At 40.3% G+C, this 22917-nt stretch overlaps 1 protein-coding gene across 4 annotated transcripts in view; it reads right to left on the bottom strand.

The window, feature by feature from the left end:
• slc4a5a (solute carrier family 4 member 5a) overlaps nucleotides 1-22917 on the bottom strand; it is a 57544-nt gene that overhangs the window by 2099 nt on the left and 32528 nt on the right. For 2 of the 4 annotated variants that reach the window (XM_061766719.1, XM_061766722.1), the window contains exons 11-25: nucleotides 19626-19780; nucleotides 19393-19518; nucleotides 17661-17835; nucleotides 16885-17018; nucleotides 12712-12983; nucleotides 11344-11405; nucleotides 10825-11016; nucleotides 7500-7613; nucleotides 5709-5870; nucleotides 4876-5054; nucleotides 4653-4725; nucleotides 4069-4137; nucleotides 3377-3550; nucleotides 2537-2701; nucleotides 2396-2454 (exon numbers count right to left, since the gene is read on the bottom strand). In XM_061766719.1, the coding sequence (XP_061622703.1) occupies nucleotides 2396-2454; nucleotides 2537-2701; nucleotides 3377-3550; nucleotides 4069-4137; nucleotides 4653-4725; nucleotides 4876-5054; nucleotides 5709-5870; nucleotides 7500-7613; nucleotides 10825-11016; nucleotides 11344-11405; nucleotides 12712-12983; nucleotides 16885-17018; nucleotides 17661-17835; nucleotides 19393-19518; nucleotides 19626-19780 (2111 nt within the window). The remainder of the gene's footprint in view (nucleotides 1-2395; nucleotides 2455-2536; nucleotides 2702-3376; nucleotides 3551-4068; nucleotides 4138-4652; nucleotides 4726-4875; nucleotides 5055-5708; nucleotides 5871-7499; nucleotides 7614-10824; nucleotides 11017-11343; nucleotides 11406-12711; nucleotides 12984-16884; nucleotides 17019-17660; nucleotides 17836-19392; nucleotides 19519-19625; nucleotides 19781-22917) is intronic. The other 2 variants (XM_061766720.1, XM_061766721.1) reach the window with 1 other exon arrangement.

Here is a 22917-nt window from a genome sequence, read left to right as displayed (position 1 = left end):
ACAACTGAGCCTAAACACGGCACTCTGTGAGGACAATGGTGTTGTTGTAAGTAGCATGTCTCCAATTGTGGGTGTTCATGTGTCCATTATTTACATCTCATCGAATAATAACACAGGAAATTATATAGGGAGAAGCAAAAGAATACGGGTCATCGCAGACCATCTAATACTACTAGTGTTATTAGAGAATTAGAAGAAACAAAATAAGCAACAAAACAAAAAGCAACACATTGACAAAAGATTTACAATAAACTATTATACCAAAACAAAGGTATTGTTTTCAGATATATTGTATATTACAATATTTTTCTAAATGTATGTATTTATTTCAGCTTCTGTGGGATGTCATCAGACGGTGGAGGTACATCTAACGAATTGTGCAGTAAATAAATGTCAGAGTGTATGGTGATGGTATTCAGTCCGGCAGGTGGTTTGTAGATGGATTTGTAAACTTCTGGATAATAAATCAGAATTTCATACTTCAACTCTATATTATTTCAATCCAAAGTCAAAAATATGAGCTGCAAATGACAAATGCCAGATTATTTTATCTTTTATAACATTACCCTAGGCGCCACGGTCGACGACTGGTTAGCACATTTGCCTCACAGTTCTGAGGACTGGGGTTCAAAACCCGGCCCCACCAGTGTGGCGTTTGCATGTCGTCCCCGTGGCTGCGTGGGTTTTCTCCGGGTACTCCGGTTTCCTCCCACATCCCCAAAACATGCGTGGTAGGTTGATTGAAGACTCTAAATTTCCCTTAGGTATGAATGTGAGTGCAAATGCTTGTTTGGTTCTATGTGCCCTGTGATTGGCTGGCGACCAGTTCAGGGTGTACCCCGCCTCTCGCCCCTCATGATAGCTGGGATAGGCTCCAGCACGCCCATGACCCTAGTGAGGATAAGTGGTACATAAAATGGATGGATGGATGGAAGGTTACCCTATAAATCTATCATGTGATCTCAGGTGTGGTAAGAGTGAATTCGTACCGATAATCGGGTCCGAAACGGGTCAGGGCTGACAATCTTAAATATTAAACGTGTTCAATATTTATGACCGGAAATCTTCATGTGTGTGGGGAAATTTGAGGAGGCATGAAACTGTCTCCAGTGTACCAATAAAGATTTACATCAAAAAGAAAGGTAGTTGGAGATAGATAAATAGAAGATGGAGAGACAGAAGAATTCATGTTATCTATTTAAATACAAAACAACAAACAAATACCACTGATGCCTTTTATCGCAAATTTGATTTGTCGTGTTTATAATATTAAAGTTTGTTTATTCCAGATTCAGTGCTTAAGCAAAATGTAAGTTTGTTGTCATATGACGCTACATTTCTGCAGAGAAGGGAAACGTGCACATTGCAGTGATTTTTCATTAAATATTGAGTTTGGCCCAATTTTTTATTTTTGCCCACTGTGAGTTTAAGTTTGACACCCCTGTCTTATTGGATTAATTTCTTAATTAACAATGGTTAATGTAGCTCTATTTTATATTGTTGCTAGTGCTACAATCTTACTGAAAACATTACATAAACCAGGAGGTGTCAAACATATGGCCTGTAGGCCAAAACTGGCCCACCAGAGGGTACAATCCAGCCCGCAGGATGAATTTGAAAGTGAAAAAATACATAAAACCTTGTGGTAGTGGGGACTAAGGATAATTTTGAGAATTATTATTCTCATATACAAGTGGAAAATGGAATGGTAATAATTGCTTGGTCTTCATAACTTTTAATTTTAAAGTGCAATACGATATACTGTGTAAGTTTTGTGCCTTAAAATACAATCACTGTGATCAGTTATTATGCACACATGTAGCAAAATTTTCTCGAGGTTATTTTGTAAAATGATAAATTATATATATATATATATATATATATATATATATATATACATATATATATATATATATATGTTATATTTAATATGGTATGATTTTAGTGACATCATCAGTTGACATCAACATGTTGCCCATGAACTACAACGAGTTTAACACCACTGGAACAGTTTGGTTTGAACCTGGAGCAGATTATTTCCATTCTTCTTTTCCAAGAGGAAAATAAGCTTCTACATTTGAACAAATCAAGAGGTTGACCAGCATCACAAATCGGATTGTTGGATAGAAACTCTTCCACTGTATTCCAATGCTTTGACCATGACAACTTCGATTCCCATTAGTATTTCCACTGTGCAAATGCATCACTAAAAACAACCACAAGAATCACTAATCGTGTGTGTGTGTGTGTGTGTGGGTGGGTGGCTGTGCACGCGGGAGTGTGTTAAAGAGCATGGTGTGTGGCAGAAGGCTGGCAGTATGCCCCCCACTCAGACTGTACAACATCAGGATAGACCAGATCTTTGTAGGGGATGTGCAGTTTGAGGACACAGTACCTGCGATCCAAATCTGAATCTGAACTTGGTGAATGGTTGGAGTAAGGGCTGTACTTATCCTGCAAGTCAATACACGCACACACACACAAATACAAGATCAGTTATGGCCTGCAGGGGGCAGTAAAACCTCATGTTCCTCACCGCCTCTTCACTGGCTTCCAATTTGGGCCTTTTCTTGTCTTTTCCCCCCTTCTTGTCATCTTCTTTCTTCTTCTCTTTCTCTGGCAGAAGGTCATCCACCCAAGCCAGGTCATGCTGGGAGAAGACCAAGTCCAGCATTTTGCGGATGACCATCAGACCCAGGATCTAAAGTTTAATGCAACAAAACGCACATACACATTTTCATGGATCTGAAGTTTAATGCAACACACACACACACACACGCAAAAACACACACACTTTCATATTCTCGCCAACATTTGTCTCATAGGCAGGTTGTGGTCTGTACTGTATATGATGTAGTTGGATGGCATTTTAAGATGACATTATCATTAATCACATGAATACTTAATATTGTATAATTATGTAGATTGTCTATGTACTAGGCGGCACGGTGGCCGACTGGTTAGAGCGTCAGCCTCACAGTTCTGAGGACCCGGGTTCAATCCCCGGCCCCGCCTGTGTGGAGTTTGCATGTTCTCTCCCTGCGTGGGTTTCCTCCAGGTACTCCGGTTTCCTCCCACATCCCAAAAACATGCATTAATTGGAGACTCTCAATTGCCCGTAGGCATGACTGTGAGTTCAGGGTGTACCCCGCCTCCTGCCCGATGACAGCTGGGATAGGCTCCAGCACGCCCGCGACCCTAGTGAGGAGAAGCGGCTCAGAAAATGGATGGATGTCTATGTACTACAGTTAGTTGCAGGGCAATGTCTTAGCAGCCATGAATCTCACTACTTCTGGAGCATTCAGAAGAGATTGAATCTAATAACAAACTTGAAATATGCAATACAGTAATAGTTACTGTCATGATAATTACATACCATAACTGGAAAGATGATAGCTAAAAATGTAGATTTGAGTATCCAGAGTACAGCCAGGCATATGATCTGGATCAAGGTGAACAGGTGCACCCTTCTCAGAGGAACATGGCGCAGGTAGGAGAGGTCAGGTTGATGCTTGGATGGCATCATGTATAATTTAATCCTGTCCCAGAACTACGGATGGTAATTAAAACAAGGTTATGTCAGTTTCACATACCCAGTCAAATTATTGCAGAAGTTATCTTGGGTCACTTGTCATACAGATCCAGACGGAATTCATTATAAGAGCATGGATTATTTAAGCATGTGGCAGAGGGGTGAAGAAGTTAATCGAATGCAGACCTATAAAATGAATGAGCAATCACTAAATATTTGTAGGGTTCGCTGATGTGTCACAGCTCAGACTGTGTATGATAAGTGTTACCTGCACGGCAGTTAAGATGATGATGATGATAAAAATAATAACATAATAATAATAATAATAGTAATGTGGTGGGTGACTGCATGCAATGTACTAGATCCATTACGTATAATTTGTTTCTTCAAATGTGCAAACAGCCAGGTGTCGATCTGCCTGCTGGTTGGTTTGTTTGGCAGCTTGCAATGAGTTCCTTCCTGCTCTCCTTCAATGAACCAAGGTAATAAGAATGACATGCAACCGCGAGGACACAGTTTGGCTCTTATTAGCATACCTGAATTCCGCTGAGGGAAGCTACTCCCATGTAGAGGAAGACACCGTACAGCACAGGCATGGGGATGAACTATTGAGAGGAAGGGCAGAAGAATCATTTAACATACTGTTTAACCCCCCACAGTGTCATGTGGAGGAAAAAAAGCCAATATAAGTACTGTGTAAGTCTCAGGCCACAATCAGTTCAGTTGTTTGAATGATCCATTTTGAGAGCGGGTATTCAGACATACTGGAATAAAACCATAAACAGTAGAGGGATTGTGCATGAGCCAAGGGAAAATACAACATGCAATTTATTTTCATTGTTTGAGTCAGGGGAACCATCCACCCCCCAGAATCAAAATAGCTCCACCTGTCTGTCATCCTCCATGAACCAGGGACCAGCCAGCTAACTAAGGCACAGATAATACATTGAAAATAATAAATGAATAAAAATACACTACAAGACATGACGAGGGTTGATTTAAGGTGATCTAAGCAGTCGCTTAGTTCTTCACTCTTAAGCCTTGTGCTTTAAGATTACATGCATAACTAGAAATAATGGTATTAATAGGACATGTGCCTCATTCCCAGTGTTCTTTATACCTTCAGTACTGGAGCAAGGAAGATGGAGACCCCAGTGAGAACAAACACTAGAATGCCAGTCACTCGTTGTTCTCTGGAAAGCCAATATTAATGGGAAATATACATAAGATGAAATTTCTCTTTTTTTCTGCTATGAATGACTTTGCAAATGATTTCACTTCACAGGTAAAAAGACTGTCATCCATACAGTACATGCAATTGTCTTTTTATTGCTATTGCTGACCTGACTCCGAGGAACTGTGGCTGCTCTCCGGGCGCACTGGATTCGCTTTCCATCTTCAGAGAGTCTATGTGTGCGATGGAGATGACGGTGGCAGCTACATACCAGGGCAGACCCAAGAAGGAACAAGTGGCCATCAGGACACCCACCCAGAATAGATCCAAATGATAGCCGCAACCTTTCTGCCAGGACACCAGGCACAGGATCATGGTTAACAGTAAGCTATTGTTCTTCATTCTTTTGCAGTATTCTTCATGTGGTACTTTTCATGTACTGAAACTAGAATAAACAACAATGTGAAATCTCCATTGTGAAAAGACAAAAATTGGCTTGGTTAAATTGGTTACGCAGTACCAGTATACAGTAAGAATATCTGAAATGTCAGTGGAGGATACAACATATAGAAGACAGGTAGATACAAAATATGTAGTAACATTTAACATTATTTTATTGTTTTTATTTTTTACTTTAAAAAGTACTTTTTTTGAATCCTGCATAGAAATCCAATTTTCAATCTACTGTAGTTAATTTGATTTGTTTATGCATGACAGCAGCTCAGGAGTTGAACCCCTCGGGAGTTTGGGAGGTTTATGGTTCTTGCTCAAGGATATCGCGGTGGTACTTAGGAAGCATTTCTACAACCAAAAAAGTCACAATTTTTGCATAGTTTTTGTTCTGTATTGTGATTCAACACCACCCTTCTCCGGCAATCAAAAATCGAATTATTTTTGGACTGAGCTAGTTCTATCTCCAACTGTGTTTTAATCAGGAAATTACTCTATTCTACTCTAAAGTAGAATAGAGAAAGTACTCTATTCTATCAGAAGTACACCAACCTTCAGCTTGTTTTCCTTGCGGTTGACAATGACAGCACTGATTTGCTGGTCCATGAAGATGAGGATGGTGACAAGGAGGGCAGGGACAAAACTGCCCAGATAAACCCACCAGGGGTTCTTTTCAAACGGCAAAACCAGCCAGCCACGATCTGGCCGAGTAGGCTAAGAAGAGACGAGAAAAATCTTCATTTGCACCATAAGTCTCAATCTTGTCATTAAATACTCAATGATCCAGTCAAGAAATGTGTTTACAGTAATTGGAAGCCAGATCAGCTTTTTGAAAATTCTCATTTTCTGTTGTTATGCTAGTATTTACATGCAGAAATTGCTTGTCCATTCTTTACCCTCCATTGTTTTTGAAGTGGTAGCCCATTTTCATGATGGATTCAAATGAACACAACCAAGGGGGTATCACTTGATGGCACAATGAAGCAATTCAATGTGTTTGTGTATTACTATAATTTGTCTTGCTGGGAACAGGCTCACAGTTAGTTTCACCCATCCAACAATGGCAGAGTTGTATGAAAGCTTCGCCTGACAGCAGTATGTTGTAGAACAGGGGTATCAAACTCCAATTCACGGTGGGCCAAAATAAAAATTCTCAATATTATAAACTCAATATTTAATGAAAAATCATTGCAATGTGCACGTTTCCCTTCTCTGCAGAAATGTAGAGACATATGACAACAAACTTAAATTTTGCTTAAACACGGAAACTGGAATAAACAAACTTTAATATTATAAACACATGAGAAATCAAATTTGGTATTTGTTTGTTGTTTTGTATTTAAATAGATAACATGAATTCTTCTGTCTTTCTATCTTCTATTTATCTATCTCCAACTACCTTTCTTTTGAATGTCCTTCAATAAAAAGCCAAACTTCAAACTATTAACAGTCCCTGCCTAGGAGTTGATAAAGGGCATAAAAAAAAAACAAAACATGAATTCAATTATGTTATATTCTTTGTTACAGCCATGTTGCTCCGCACACGACGTGTCTTTTACTTTAGTGAACAGACAATCTGCCTCCCACCTGTCTTGGAAGTTAACTGTTTTCCATCTTTCGTATGGCCATTTTTGGGAATGGGTAGTGTAAATTTGCCCGAGGAGACTGGTAGCATAGTCGCTAACGACAGGAACAGAAAGGGAAGGGGCGCTCGCCGGTCTAGACTGATGGGCCAACACGCTAGCAAAGCATTCTGGGATTTGTAATATTAGTGGCGCATGGGCTATATACTGGCGGGCCAGCTCTAATACACATTTGATATGGTCTTGCAGGCCAAATATAATTACATCGTGGGCCAAATTTGGACCCCGGGCCTGAGTTTGACATATATGTTGTAGAATATGTTATACCATGAATCGACAAGCAGTGAAAAGAGCGTATTTAAATGCAAAGCAATCAGCAGAAAGACGTTGTTGCATACATGTGACCTTTGCATCCTTCCTTGTGGCTATTTTTGGCATAATGTGACATATTTTCACAGTGAGTTGTTATAAGATGAGATGCAATATGCCGAGTAACTGCATCATTACAGTGTGGTAATCAATCATTTAATTTCCCACCTGTTTGGAAAATGATTAGCACCCTATGCGAGATTGAAGCTTACACGCAAAATCAGATCTTAATGGTTTGAAAAGGCCAATTTTGACTGACTCAATCACATTATCAAATCAAGCTGAAAAAAAAAACCTCACACCATGATTACAAATTTTCTTGATCATTTTGCAGTAATCTATGCAACCTGTTACAACCAGCATTTTTGGCAGGAAAATATATAGGCTGTACCTTGAATTCTGTTGGTACAATTAACTTGGGGGTTTTGAGGCCCATCAGCATGTCAAGGCCCACAAACGTCATGATTGACATAAAGATAGAAAAGTCACTGATAAGTTTCCTCAGCTGGAAAAAGAGATAGAAAAAAACCAACAACAATATGACCAAACAGTTCAAATATACAATTAACAACTGAACACTTTGACAAGGTCAGACAGAAAACATGGGAATCAGGTTGAGTCAAACAGTCAAACAGTCAAATACTAGCACATTTGGTGTCAAACAATTACCAAATAAAATTATTCATTAAATGTGACTGATTGGTGGGTAACATTAGCAGTGTTGTCCAAACTGTTTTGATTTATAGAGTTTAGCTTTATTATGATATATTGTGGTTGAAACACATCGTCCTCTCAGAGCCTAATCTTGCATAGAACTATTTATTTTACATGTACTTTTACATTGTAAACAATCTTTGCACATTCTGAATATCTTACCACTGTGGCAGTATTGCTGAGCTACAAATTCGCATTCATCTACACTATTAATAGTAATACAATACTTCTACTAATTTGCTCAGATGCATTTTTATTATTGTCTAGAGTTCCATCCATTTTCTGAGCCGCTTCTCCTCACTAGGGTCGCGGGCGTGCTGGAACCTATCCCAGCTGTCATCGGGCAGGAGGCGGGGTACACCCTGAACTGGTTGCCAGCCAATCGCAGGGCACATCGAAACAAACAACCATTCGCACTCACAGTCATGCCTACGGGCAATTTAGAGTCTCCAATTAATGCATGTTTTTGGGATGTGGGAGGAAACCGGAGTGCCCGGAGAAAACCCACGCAGGCACGGGGAGAACATGCAAACTCCACACAGGCGGGGACGGGGATTGAACCCCGCACCTCAGAACTGTGAGGCTGACGCTCTAACCAGTCGGCCACCGTGCCGCCTGCCTAGAGTTTATTTTGAATTTAATTGTATTTATATTTTTTAATTCTGTCCTATGCTGTATGAAGGCAATAGTGAGGTAAGAGTTTAATTTCTCAGTGTAACCACTGCATTTCTGCTATGTGTATGACAATAAACCTCTGGAAACTATTAACCGATAGCCACTAAAACATTAGAAATTTCCTTATTTGAACATTTAAAGTGGAAAGACGATTTTTTTTCCCGACATATTTTAAGACTGTTTTCCAGATAATTAGTCACAGACATCAGCAATGTGATTTTGCTGGCAGTGCAGTGTGCAGTGTGGGTTGATGATGTTCAAAGGTTGCTTAGCTTTGCTTCTTCACGTGGTCATAATGCACTGTGATGCAGTACAGGGGACATTACAAATTGTCAAGCTGAGCATGTTTTCCAAGCAAGGCGTAATCTAGAAACTGGTTCCCTCACACGTCCTAACATACTTTCATGACGATTGATTTTGGCAATATGCCTTTTAGGTTTGTCTGAGTGGCTGATTGGCGGACTGTGGAGCTAAAACGCCGCAGAGAAAGGATAAAAACATTTGATACTTTTCAGCAGACTGTGTTTTATAAAAATACCAAATGTTGTCTTCTCACCCTGATGGGACTGTTTTAAAGGGCTCAAATTTATTCTACATTATTGTGAGTTGTATACTAAATATACCACCGCTGTCCAATAACAACCATGTGTTTCACTTTATTTCAGGAGCAATACAAATTTTGTTTACAACAGTGTAGTTAAAAAAAACACCACAAACAACTGTCATTAATCAAATAGATACAGTATGTGTTCTTATAGCAAAGTTTGCTTAATGTTTAATGTTTAATTTTAAAACAGACAAAGTAGCAATAACGGCTATGACTGTTATTTATGCGTTGTTTATCTCTTTACACTCAACCTTTTTTGTGGTCTAACAAAATTATTTTCAAAAACAAAAATGGCAAATTATTGACTTGCGTAATCTTTTGAGCGGCACAGTGGAGGACTGGTTAGAGCGTCTGCCTCACAGTTCTGAGGTCCGGGGTTCAATCCCCGGCCCCGCCTGTGTGGAGTTTGCATGTTCTCCCCGTGCTTGAGTGGGTTTTCTCCAGGCACTCCGGTTTCCTCCCACATCCCCAAAACATGCACGGTAGGTTAATTGACGACTCTAAATTGCCCGTAGGTGTGAATGTGAGTGCGACTGGTTGTTTGTTTGTATGTGCCCTGCGATTGGCTGGCGACCAGTTCAGGGTGTACCCCGCCTCCTGCCCAATGATAGCTTGGATAGGCTCCAGCACGCCCGCGACCCTAGTGAGGAGTAGCGGCTCAGAAAATGGATGGATGGATAATCTTTTGAGGCAATAACATCAAATAATTTCTGTAACGCTCAGGTTTGAAGGGTGCACTCTCAAGACTGCTTGTTTCAGCTTCTTCCACACATATTCAATGGGGTTTAGATCAGGGCTCATCAAAGACCACTTCAGAATAGTTCGATGATTTGCTCTTAGCCATTCTTCGATGTTTTTTGCTGTGTGTTTTGATTCTTTCCTTTGGATCATGTTGGAAGACCCATCCAGGTATTCTGCAAATGAGACCAAGCATTCTAAAATTGGGCAACTTATTTTGCTCTAGAATGCTGTGATAGCCTTGAAATTTCAAAGACACTCAGTGTCAGATGCAGCAATACAGCTACAAAACATAAGCAAGCCTACATCCTAATTCAAAGTAGGTACTTCTACAACTGTAATTCTTTTCGTTGTATGCTTCATTTTTGAGTTGTTGAACGTGGAGGTGATGTGAAGTCTCAGAAAGCTCCTTTGTCTCATTTGTCCAAAGGACAACCTCCCAGAAATTTTGTGCCTCTCAATTTCCATTTCGGGAAAGTCCATTCTCATCAGTTTTTACTTATTTCAGTGACCATTTGACTGTGCCGTTTCTACAAAGAAAATAACACTGTATTGTGAAACATGGAAGAGGCTTGGTCAAATTCTGGGGCTGCTTTGCTAGGTCCGGCGAAGAGGATCTTGAATCTGTGGAGGGTACAATAAAACCTCAAGACAATCAAGGCATTCTAGAGCGAAATGTGCTGCCCAGCATCAGAAAGCTTCATCTCAGCAACAGGTTATGCGTCTTCCAACGGGATAACAACCCAAAACAAGCAAACACCAAGGAATGGCAAAGAACAAAACATTGGTCTATTCAGAGTTGTCCCTCTATGAGCCTTGACCTAAATCCTGTTTAATACCTGAAACATGCAGGAGATGAAACATGCAGTCTGAAGAAGGCACCTTCAACTCTGAGAGAACTGAAGCAGTTTGTCATAAGGGGGAGGGGGCCGGGGGTGGACTACAATACAGATATACAGCTATCATTGGGTCACTTAGTCACCTTGGTGGGAAAGTAACGACTGAACTTGAACTTCTTCAGGGTGACCGTCATGGAGTATGTTCCAAAGAAGAGGATGAAGGACATAAGTGCCAGATCTGGGACATACTTGCAGGAATTCCCCACCAAAGAGCCCCCGTACTTCAAACACTCCTTCTTACTCAGCTGGCTCCAGTCCAGAGCTGTCACATTCAACTGAGGTTGGTTGGGCAGCAGTAGTGCAGAGATAAAGACAGGGTGAAAAAAAGGAAGGTGCTTGAATGAAAATATGTGTGTTTTTTTTTTTATTTCCATGCAAACAGCAACATTTGCCAGCACAGATGTGACATTGTAGTCCACGCAAGACAGAGGGAGTGTTAGGATGATAGGATGGATGGTGATAAAAGGAAAGAAAATAACTTTCAATCATGATGACAGAGTACACATCAGGAAAAACAAGATATCGATAACTGGCACTCTTTCAACTGGAAATGAATGGATCCAAAAAAGTAATGGGAAAACACAGTGAAAATAAGCACTTACCCCAGAGACACTAGAGCTGTTATCTGGCATTGGAACTAAACCATTGAAGATCATTGCAGCCACTGTTTGTGAGTTGGAGAGGACAGGTTGAGGCCGAGGGTTTAATGAGACATAAAGAGTAGATGAGGAGGGAAACAGAAGGGAATAGAAAATAAATGTACAACATCATAATGAGAATGCAGCAGAATGCAGTCTGCGGGGCATGCCGTCCAATAAAAAGGAGCACTCACTTGTAAGAGATAGCAGCCAAATTGTTTAAGCATGCCAAAGACAAACAAGAGACAAATCAGTTACAGAAATCAATGTCTGTAGAAATTAATGCAAGTTTTACAGTCAATCTGTGTTTCATCAATATGAGATGTGCCAGAAAGGTTCCAGGACTCCCAGCGGGTGCTGGCTGAGATGGGGGTGTGGGGTTCCAGGGGGCATTACTGCGGGGCTCGCTGTGGCGGTCCTCTCTTCCTGTGGTTGTCCCGCCGGATGCAGGAGCCATGCCTCCTAAATCGCTCACTTAGCACACACTCACACCATTCACTGTAAATGTTTTTTCACTAGTCACATCCGGGCACACACACATACTCAGGGTTTCTTGGGGGACTGGTGTGGAGTCGCGAGGATGCGGGATTCATTACATCAGTGCTGTTTACTGGTCTAGATGCTTTGCTCGTCCCCTCTGCCTGCCCCCAAGGTCTTTTAATGCATTACACACACTCATTCTTTTTTTTTTTTTTATGTACTACATACAACAATCTCTGAGGGGGGTGGGGGGGGGGGGGGGGGGAATTGGCTCCCAGGGAAAAGTTGTAGTTTGAAGTTTGGATTTCAAATTTTTGTGACACCAAACCTGGGACCTCTCTGACACACATCGTCAACTCGTATGTCTCACAAAGTTGCACACTAACAGATTCTACTAATGCAGCTGTTTCCATGGAACTCTATTGAGCTGGATTCTATGTCCAAGGAAGCATGGTAAATGTGGCAGTGCTGCCAGGGATTTGGGCCCCCACCACTTCGATGGCTCAAATTATTCTACTATTTTCTTGGGCCCCTTTCAGTCTTGGGCCTTTAGGCTTCCCTTAATGTTGTAAAACCTTTTCCTGGACCTGCAGGAGAAGGAATGTTTTTGTTTGTTTGAATTGTTGATTGTCATTAAATGCAGTTATGCAAAAATCTATTTTCAGCTGTACCGCTACAACGTTTTTAAATAAAACAAAAGTGTGTGTGCTTACCATGAATAATTGCATTAAAAGTTGCCACTGTGATGACTGCACATTAGTAGCTTCATTGTCTTCTGTAATCTTGAAGCTACACTTCATATACCAACCGTATGATCAGTCTACTTGTCCCTGAAAGAAGGGATAAACTCACTCAGGTCTGGGGCCAAGCACTCGCACTTGTAAGCAGTGACGTAGTCCGGCTTGAAGTTGGTGTTGATAGGGTAGTATTTGAAGGAGCCCACCATCTTCTTGATCGCATCAGAGATGAAGATGAAGGAAATGAGACTGGAGAAGCCCTCTTCAGTGAAACGTGTCATGTACTTGATAATGTAACTGGCGTCAGTTGCCACCAGGATGAAACACTGCAAGCACGAGTGGATACCTATCCACAGGCGGAGCTCCATGTAATCAATGTTGTTATTCCTTCAGGAAGGAGAAATCAAGGAAGCATGGTGAATGAATGGATGAAATGAGTCAAGCTCCAACATATCACGTGTTCAATGCCCTAAAGCCCCTCAAGGACAAATCTACCTCATTAACACCTAAGAAATGATATCCTAAACAGTTCAATGAAAATCATTTTAAAAAAGGACAATGGGCCATATTTTTCTTGCTTTAAGTTTGTTGTTGATCTGAATGCATAGCAAGTATTTCTGTTTCACAATTTTTTAATTAAATTTCTCAATCATTATTTGTTATACATATATTTTTTTCTAGTACAGCGCCAAAGTTGAACCGTAACAAAAGGGATTTGTTAGTAATTCCTGGTTCGAGGAGGATTCATCCATCTATTTTCTTTACTGCTTATCCTCACTAGGGTCACGGGCTGCTGGAGCCTATCCCAGTTATCTTCGGGCGAGAGGCGGGTTACACCCTGAACCGGTCGCCAGCCAATCGCAGGTCACATAGAAACAAACAACCATTCGCACTCACATTCACACCTACAGGCAATTTAGAGTCTTCAATCAACCTACCACGCATGTTTTTAGGATGTGGGAGGAAACCGGAGTGCCTGGAGAAAACTCACCTAGGCACGGGGAGAACATGCAAATTCCACACAGGCGGGGCCGGGATTTGAACCCCGGTCCCCAGAACTGTGAGGCAGATGTGCTAACCAGTTGTTCACCGTTCCGTCGAGGAGTATTACATAATAAAAAGGAACCATAATATTTTGAGTCTTTTGCTGGAGGGACAAAAATAGAAATAAAATTCTCAAACAAAAGTGAAAACCTTGTGGATCACTATATTTAAATAAAGGCATTTACTTTTGTACTCTTTAAAAATGGCTTATTTTGGACTTGTCTGTTCCTCTGGTTGTATTTCTGGTTGGAGGCAGATAATATCCCAATGCTCCAAAACGAACACACTTATTGTCCATTCATTTTCTATGCCACATTACGGGTGAGCTGGAGTCTATCCTGGCTGACGTTGGGCAAGAGGCGGGACAGTCTGGACTGGTCGCCAGGCAATTGCAGCTGCACGTATTATGCCATTTTGCAATTTTAATTTGGACACTATGTCCACATGTATTAACTGCCTCTCCACTATAATTTATCCATGAACTGATCTTCCCCTACAACAGCAGTCTCCACAACCTTATAAACAACCTGGCCCCGCTGAAAAACACATTGGTTGTTTTACTTGCTATTTAGTTTTGTTCACTCCTGCCGCCATATAGAGTAATGCCAAAGAACACCAAATGAACAATCTCTACAAGAAGACGGGTCTCACCATACATTATAACTTCTATCGCAACCACAGTTTTATATTTACATTACAGGGGGCTGTATCATGCAAGCTAAATCCACATATTACCATAATTTCTCTTGTATAATGCGCACCCATGTATAATACGCACCCCCAAAGTTCTTCTCAAAATGCTGGAAAAACCCTTCAACTTATGTATAATGCATTTTTACAATGCATGATTTTGCTTCTACCAATATGATCAAAACAAAGTATTGTCTGTATTTTGTTAGTTTTTTCATAGAATTATTCTGAAGTTAAGCACTTTATTTAAACAGAATCCATCCATCCATTTTCTGAGCCACTTATCCTCACAAGGGTCGTGGGAGTGCTGGAGCCTATCCCAGCTATCTTCGGCCAGGAGGCGGGGTACACCCTGAACTGGTTGCCAGCCAATCGCAGGGCACATACAAACAAACAACCATCCGCACTCACATTCACACCTATGGGCAATTTAGAGTCTTCAATTAACCTACCATGCATGTTTTTGGGATGTGGGAGGAAACCATAGTGCCTGAAGAAAACCCACACAGGCACGGGGAGAACATCCAAACTTCACACAGGCGGGGCCGGGGATTGACCGAGGTCCTCAGAACTGTGAGGCAGAAGCTCTAACCAGTCGTCCTAAACACAATACTTTATTTTTATTTACCTGCTCTTATTTTGAAATTCACAGCCCTACTTTCATTTAGTAAATGAGAAAACACACAGTTGTCCTAATATGTTTGATTACCCAGTTAGAATTTGTAAGATGTGTACAATTCTTTCAAGAAAACATGAAGGCGAAACACATTTAATTTTATTTTAATGGGATTCAAATTAAACTGTCAAGCATTTCAGAAAAGCATTATCACTAAACAAAACATAACCATTAAGAAATTAATGATGGTTGTTGTTCTGTCATCAGTAGTATTTAAAAAAAAAAAATGATAAAAAAATTTCACAAATTCTGCCTGTCAACTTATGAGCACAATTGTACATATATGCAGTCATATGTATCCCCGGCATATTGGAATGAAAGTGTAGGCGACACCTTTTTCATAACCTCTAGGTGGCATACTAGAACGAAAGTGTACAACTTTTTCATACCCTCTAGGGGGCGGTGGCATATTGGAATGAAAGTGTACAGCGTTTTCATAAGCTCTAGATGGCGGCATACATTTATAAAATCTGAAAGTCTTTTTCATTTCCCCCTATACCTATGTATAATGCGCACTATTGACTTGACAATTTTTTTTATAATATCAGTCAGTGTTAGCACAAAACCTTCAGTTTTCTGCTAGAAAGCCAAAAAAAAAATTAAAATGTCAGAAAAGTCTACTGGAACAACTTCCATATTTGGGGTTAGCGTTTCTTTTACCCACTGTCAGTTATATCGCAGAATTAATAAGAAAATCCAAAGAATTACACTGTAATTTCAGACCCCTTCCAAATGTTTTTGTCAAAGCCATTGTTCCCTCATCTGCGAACAGCTGCTGTCACTCCAATATCCAGGAAACCTTGTGCTGATCCCAGTAACCCCAATATTCCCCACATATTTCCAAACTTCCAATCCTGTCAAAAGAGTCTTTGATTCTTGAGAAAACTGTTGCTTCTTAGCTATATTGTCCATCTAATCTGCAACAATCTCTATGAAAGGTTCCAGTCAGGTTTGTGGCTGCTTCATTGTATTGAAATTGAACTACGCAACATAACCCCAAAAAAAGATCTCCTCCTTGTAGCTGATTGGGGCCTCTTAACCATCTTCATTCATCTCACGTACATTCCTGGGGTGACTCCTCACTATTGACATTAGAAAAAAGGGGACCTGTTTTAAGACTGGGGAAGTTTTTTTAAGTCAGCGGGAAAGAATTGCATTTGCTGGAGAGGTAGAGGTGCGTGTCATCCACATAGCAATACAAATGGATGCTGTATTTGGAGAAGATATTTTAGATGGGAATGACCTATGTGATGAAGGGAAAGCACACTAAGAGCCCAGATTGTGGAAAAAAAGCGAGCGCCACCCGACAATAAAAGCATTTTTGAGGCGCATTGACACATCATCAAACAAAACACCATCCATCACCATACAATGATTATTTTTATTTTCCTTATTATTTTTATCTTCTTTTGTTAGTGTGCCTTTTCCTAAAACTAATTTCTTCAGATTTGAAATTCACTATTGGCCTCTGTATTTATATTCAAATTCTAAAAAAAAGTATAGTAAATTAAGGGGTAAAGCTTTACAGTTTTTGATACAACAAGTTTAAAAGTTGAGTCATGCAATTTTACTATTGCTATATTTGGCAACATGGCAAGTCATTGCCATCAAAATGGGATTTCTCTGTACAGGGAGATTAAATACAAAATCATTCAGGGGTTTTGCCTTTTTCATAGATCACCTGGAGATCCCTAGGCCTACTGAATCTACATGCACAGAATTTATTTTAATTCCTGTATGAGTGATTATTCACGTGAATTATCAGATTCCAATTATTCTCTGAACTGTGTTAAAAAAAGGCTGTGTACAGGATGCTACACCACATAAACCCCATAATTCAAGTCTACTGCATTGTCATTAGTTGGTAAAGAGGCTCACTTGCTGAATTCAAACAGGAGCTTTTCAAAGATGAGGATGGGTCCAGTTGAGCTGAGAATGATGAGAGGCTGACCCCCGAGCAGACAGAACACAGTGCCCGCCAGAGCTGTACCAAGGAAACTTTCCATTACACCCTGTTGAGGGCGAGAGCGACAGACACAGATAACATTGTAGGATGAGGATGACTATGTGTTAGCCTTTATTTGATAGTTAAAAGGATAAACAGGAAATACAAGATTAAGTGAAACTAAACTCCCAAAGCACACAATACCATGGCACCCACTTATAGGATTGATCTTGTACAATCAATTGGTATGTGGCACTTTTGTGATGATTCATACACTGGTGATATTTTGAGTTAAAGAGAATTTCTATTTAGTGAATGGGTATCTTTTATAATAAATGTACCAGTCTAAATTTATGTTGAGAAGTAGGGTTCCTTAAAATGTTGCAAAAGATTGTTTCCTCAAAATTGTCCGATATAATGAGTGATAATCATTTCCGAAATGTAAAAACAAATATGAAGATGTGCTATATTTTTATTTAAGTCTTAACATATCAAAGCTTTTTTTTCCACTTTCTTGTGTTATTATTAACCAATCGCGAGTCATTCAACAAATTACTAACTTCAAATCTGCAAAGTGTCAAAAACAACAAGCAATCGTTTACAATTGTACACACAAGCCAATCCATGAATGTATACGCACAGCACAAATAAAAAAAAGAGAGAAATGAATGTGTTGCTTATTGTAAGTAGGACATGTGCACTGTTTTACCTGGTAATTGTCTGTGGCATCTCCCAGAAGGCCACCAAAGGTAATTGCATTGGTGATGCAGCCCAAGTAGATGAAGAGCACAGCAGAGATGGACTGAATGTGGAAACCCTCGTAGAAATCACTGGGCAGCCATGGCAATTTACGCTTTATGTCCAGGTACAATCCACCACAGAAGCTATTACATAGACAAAACTGTTAGTGATGCAGATTACGAATTGTGTAGTGAACTGGTCCTATCTGCATGCAATCCATCTTCCATAATTTTTTCCTCTTTAAATCAAAGCACAGTGGCAGAATAAGGTACAACCGCAAAAGATGTACTGTATGTATATGTATACAAACATTTTAATGAATCATCCATTCATCCATCCATTTTCTGTACCCCTTATCCTCACGAGGGTTGCAGGCGTGCTGGAGCTATCTTCAGGCAGGAGGTGGGGTACACCCTGAACCGGTCGCCAGCCAATCGCAGGGCACATATAAACAAACAACCATTCGCACTCACATTCACACCTACGGGCAATTTAGAGTCGTCAATCAACCTACCATGCATGTTTGCATGCATGGGAGGAAACCGGAGTTCCTGGAGAAAACCCACCCGGGCACGGGGAGAACATGCAAACGCCACACAGGCGGGGCCGGGATTTGAACCCCAGTCCCCAGAACTATGAGGCAGATGTGCTAACCAGTCGTCCACCGTGCCGGTCTGTATTTAATGGAGTTAAGCAGATTTTCCATAATATGTTCCCTTAAAATGTTCATTTGATGACACAAATCAGTGGTGGAGAATAGGGATCAAAAAACACACATTACCATTTATATCTGTTGTGTCCATCTGACTTCTTTTCTCTAAATTGTTTGACTTGCATGGGCAGCGCATGAGCGGTTCCACTGGCATGGTCAAAAGAGTCAGTGGACTGAAGCCTTTATTAACTAACCAGCCTAAAACAGATGTATTATATTCTGTAAAATGTGTGACTATTCCTTCTGAAATATTTAAAAAACCTGACTAATTGATTAACAGTTGATTTAGAAAGACATTGTAATGTGTACCTAACTGATATTAGGATAGCAGTGGTTATAATATTGACTATATGTGTGCATTTTGGGTGATTTCAAAGTGATTTTATCCAAGGTTTTCCATTACTAATTATTTTTGTTTGCATACTAATTGCAAAGTGCTGCATGACGAATAGAAGGTGATTCGTGGCTGAAAGCCCCTGAAGTTCACATCCTAGATTTACCCCTGTTCCACTGTATGACTGTACTCTCAGTATAGTTGTGAGGTGGTGGAGGGCACATCTACACCACAATAAACTAAACCCACAATTCATTTATGGTTGCGTTAATAACTCTCTGATAATTACAATTAAGCAATATTATCTTTGTAAAAATAGTTATTTTATTGTTTTTTTGTTCTTGTTCTTGTACTGTATATTTCCTCATAAAAAAAATACGGGATTTGAATACCATATTTAGCTTTGCTGCTCCAGGCAAAGCTCAAATAATACAATACGCCTGCTTTCAAATTGTGAGGCAAAGCTGTGTTGGTCTGCCAGATAATTAAAAGAAAAAAAAACCCCATCTTTTTATGCCAAGAGGATTGCTTGCTTCTTTTGGGGGATTGTAATTGTACACAAATAAATATGACACCTTGGGCAACCCAAAAACATAAAAAGATTAATGAACAGTCACATTTTCTTCCCCTAAAAATTATGATTTGGGAACTCACCGTCCAGTGAAGGCCAGTTCCTCTCCCAGTTCATGTTGTGCTGGCATTTCATCCTCAACCAGGCCTCCTCCTCCACCTGCTGTACCATTCATCTGCCTCAACTCATTTAAGGAGAACACTGACTTCCTGAAGATTGGCGTCAAAATGAGATACAATGGTTAATCCATTAAAATGTGTGATTGTGTTGAGCACTTCACGTGCATTAAAAACACAGCGAAGGGTAAAACTCCAACCTTTTGTCTGCCGAGGGAACTTTCTTGGGTGGCTCAATACGGATTTTGGGATCCCATTCCCCGGGTGGGAGCACAATCACCTCATCCAAAAACTCATCTATGCCTGCAATGAGGTCCTCACGATCTCTGGCTTTGTAAGCTACATCGCTGAAGAGCTAGGATAGGAAGACAGAGTGAGATTTTAATATTTCATTTGGCACATGCTATGGCGATCAGTATACTGGATATGGTTGTTAAACATAGATTGTGCAAGCCATATTGACATTTTGAACCCAGCTGGATTTCATTCAAGAACACCTGCCAGTCACCAGCTAATAATGCGCCCGAGGCTGTGAGTCAAGTATGGGGGAGCATCAGTCATTAAAGGAAATGATAGGGCTGACTGTAACCGACAGCAAAAATTAGTCCATTTTCATCGTCCATTCTATCTTTGTGAATGGTAGCTGGCAACAGTACAGGTCTGTACTGTGGGATTAATCACCACAACACAGAACAAACATGACTCTCACAGAGAGGCCTTTAACATTTTAAATCACCAGTCTGAGGACAGACATATTTTCCCAAGAGCAGTGGCCTGCTCATTGATTTCCCCCCACCAGCACAAACAACTCAACTTGATCTTGGTCTAAGCTTTTTTTCCAAGGATTTTTCTCTGCACTTCAATTTAAGAAAAGCGGATGGGTTTGACAAGCAATCCACACTGAGTGTAGGTTTAATTAATATAGTGAACAATTAATGAAACATATATTTCACAACTAAAGCCATATTTGCACAGGTTGGTTCAAACAGACCAAATAAAAAAATAATAATCCTCCCCTGTGGCCCACTTAGGGTATACAGGCTTTACTGTTTTACAAAATCACTTTCTTAGTTCTTGATTAAGATGTCAAATTATAGTTACTTACTTGCATTCCTGAACAGAAAAAAAAACTTCTCAAAAGAGAAAGCCAATGAGCTGCCTCAGATTTCTGTCAAATGTCTTATTCCTACAGTAAAGAACTCCATGATGTTGAATTGTCTGTGAGACAACTCGAGACAGTGTTCTGATAAATGTGTTAAGCAGTGCACATCATGGCAGAAGCAGAACAAAAATGCATGGCATCAAATGGCTTCCAAGTCATTTGAGCCTCCATCATAGTTAGATTTTGTTTTTCTTTAACTTCCTGTGTTCATGTGCAATACTGTTACTTCTGTTTATGTACCAGCATGTAGTTGGAATGAAATGAAATACAGTAGGCTATAGGCAATGCATGGAAATTAGACATGGCTGTGTGAAGTGTAATCAGTTGCAATACTTTGCAGCCAAATTCAATCTCTTAACTCTTCTTAACTCTGAAGTAAATGATAATGAATGAACAGTAAAAATCATTAGTGGGCTCATTAATCTTTAATGCCATCCAAATCACTCTTTAAACTGTTTAAAATTCAAACGATTGCATTTGAATTGATCCCCATTAATGTAATCACTACAAGGTGATGGGACTACACGTTCAAGTCTGAAGCATGGGTAATATTTGGCAGTTAGCACGCTAAATGAAGCTCTTTTTAACTCATTGTTTTTAAATTTTCAAGTATAATTTTCAATGAAGAACTCCAATTCACTAAGAATGATTGCTCTCACAAGATGCCTGAGTAAGCCTAAAAATTGGCCAATGTATCATGCTCAAATCTTAGAGACTACTGTTCTATGTTAAAGTATTTAGGTACATTTAAAGTATTCACTCTAGATAAAGATCTGAATATATGTTTCACATAGCTGGCGTAGATTGCAACTTCCAAATTTTCCTTACTTGTTTTCTGGGTATTAAACGTCATTCCCTTACGTTTTCTATACAATGCATAATAACTCACCAGCATTTTTTTAAATGTATTTGGGAATGACTTGAGACACACGTCTCTAATGCAAATACTGTATTTCCATTCATTCAAAGGAACAGGGAGAATTGCGATATTTGTACAAGGCCCATAAAATGTGGAAAAAGCTTTGCATTCCATATTGATTGATTATTAGACAATATTGTAATATTGTATTCTTACATCTGGGATCAGGAGGGAAAATGCATCAAGTATCAAGATGGTGCCTACACGGGTGGTCGCCTCGGTGACGCGCTCTCTAGTATTTTCTTTGTTTTTGTCATTTTCATTCATCTTTGCTGACACTACGCGACTTACATGAAGGATGACTCGCTTAGCACTGGGGAGTACCCTCTGGACCTTTTTCTGTCAACTTTCACAAATCAACAAAGTTTTTATTCTCAGCGCTACTGACCGGCGGAGCGGCTGCGTTCGATGGTGCATGAAGGAGGCGTAGACGGCATAGGGATAAGCGAGCTGGCGTCCTGGTCAGGCTGCGACAGCGAGGATTTCACCTTACAAATCTATGCTCTCTACCCAACAAAATGGACGAGCTTTATCTTCTCACAAAGACCAGTAAAGACTTTGCTCGCTCTGCCGCCCTCTGCTTAACAGAGACTTGGCTTTGTGAATGCATTCCTGGCGACGCTGTACTGCTGCCCGTTCTTCCAACTATACCGAGCGGACCGTGACACGGAGCTATCGCGGAAAACAAAAGGTGGCGCAATATGCTTCAAAATCAACGCAAAATGGTACACCGACGTCACGGAGCTCAATACACACTGCAGGCTGGACTTGGACTGACTGTTTTTGAACTGTAAGTCATTCTACTCACCACGTGTGTTTGCTTTATTTACACCCCGCCAACACAAACGCTGCACTGCAAACGCTGGCTGACCAACTAAACGAACTTGAAAAAAAAAAAAGGCGCCCATATTCACCCCTCATTATTCTTGGGGAGTTTCATAAAGCTAAACTCAACCACAAACTCCCTAAATACAAGCTGCACATTGTCTGTCCCACCAGGGAAAACTAAATTCTAGACCACTGCCATACCACGCTGAAGGACTCGAACCGTGCTATTCCCCATGCAGCTTTGGGGTCGTCTGATCACTGTTTAATTCACTTAATACCAACATACAGACACAAACTTAAATGTGCGAAGCTTGTGGTGAAAAAAGTGAAGAAGTGGACCAAGGAAGCAAAGATGGAACTTTACCGGACACTGTTACACCCTACATCAGCTTCTGTGAAGACGTTTGTGTACCAGCAAAGACATTTCGCATGTTGAATAACATGGTTCACTGCCAAACTTCGCCAACTTCGGCAGGCCAAAGAGGACGCCTGTCAAAGTAGGGACAGAGCCCTGTACAATCAGACCAGAAACCAGAGGACAAAATAAATCAACATTACCAAGAGAAATTATGGAAAACCAGTT

The sequence above is a fragment of the Phyllopteryx taeniolatus genome, chromosome 3 (assembly GCF_024500385.1).
Source record: "Phyllopteryx taeniolatus isolate TA_2022b chromosome 3, UOR_Ptae_1.2, whole genome shotgun sequence".
Classification (NCBI taxonomy): Eukaryota; Metazoa; Chordata; class Actinopteri; order Syngnathiformes; family Syngnathidae; genus Phyllopteryx; species Phyllopteryx taeniolatus.
The sequence above is the reverse complement of the archived record's forward strand: the minus strand, read 5'-3'. Positions and strand labels throughout refer to the sequence as shown.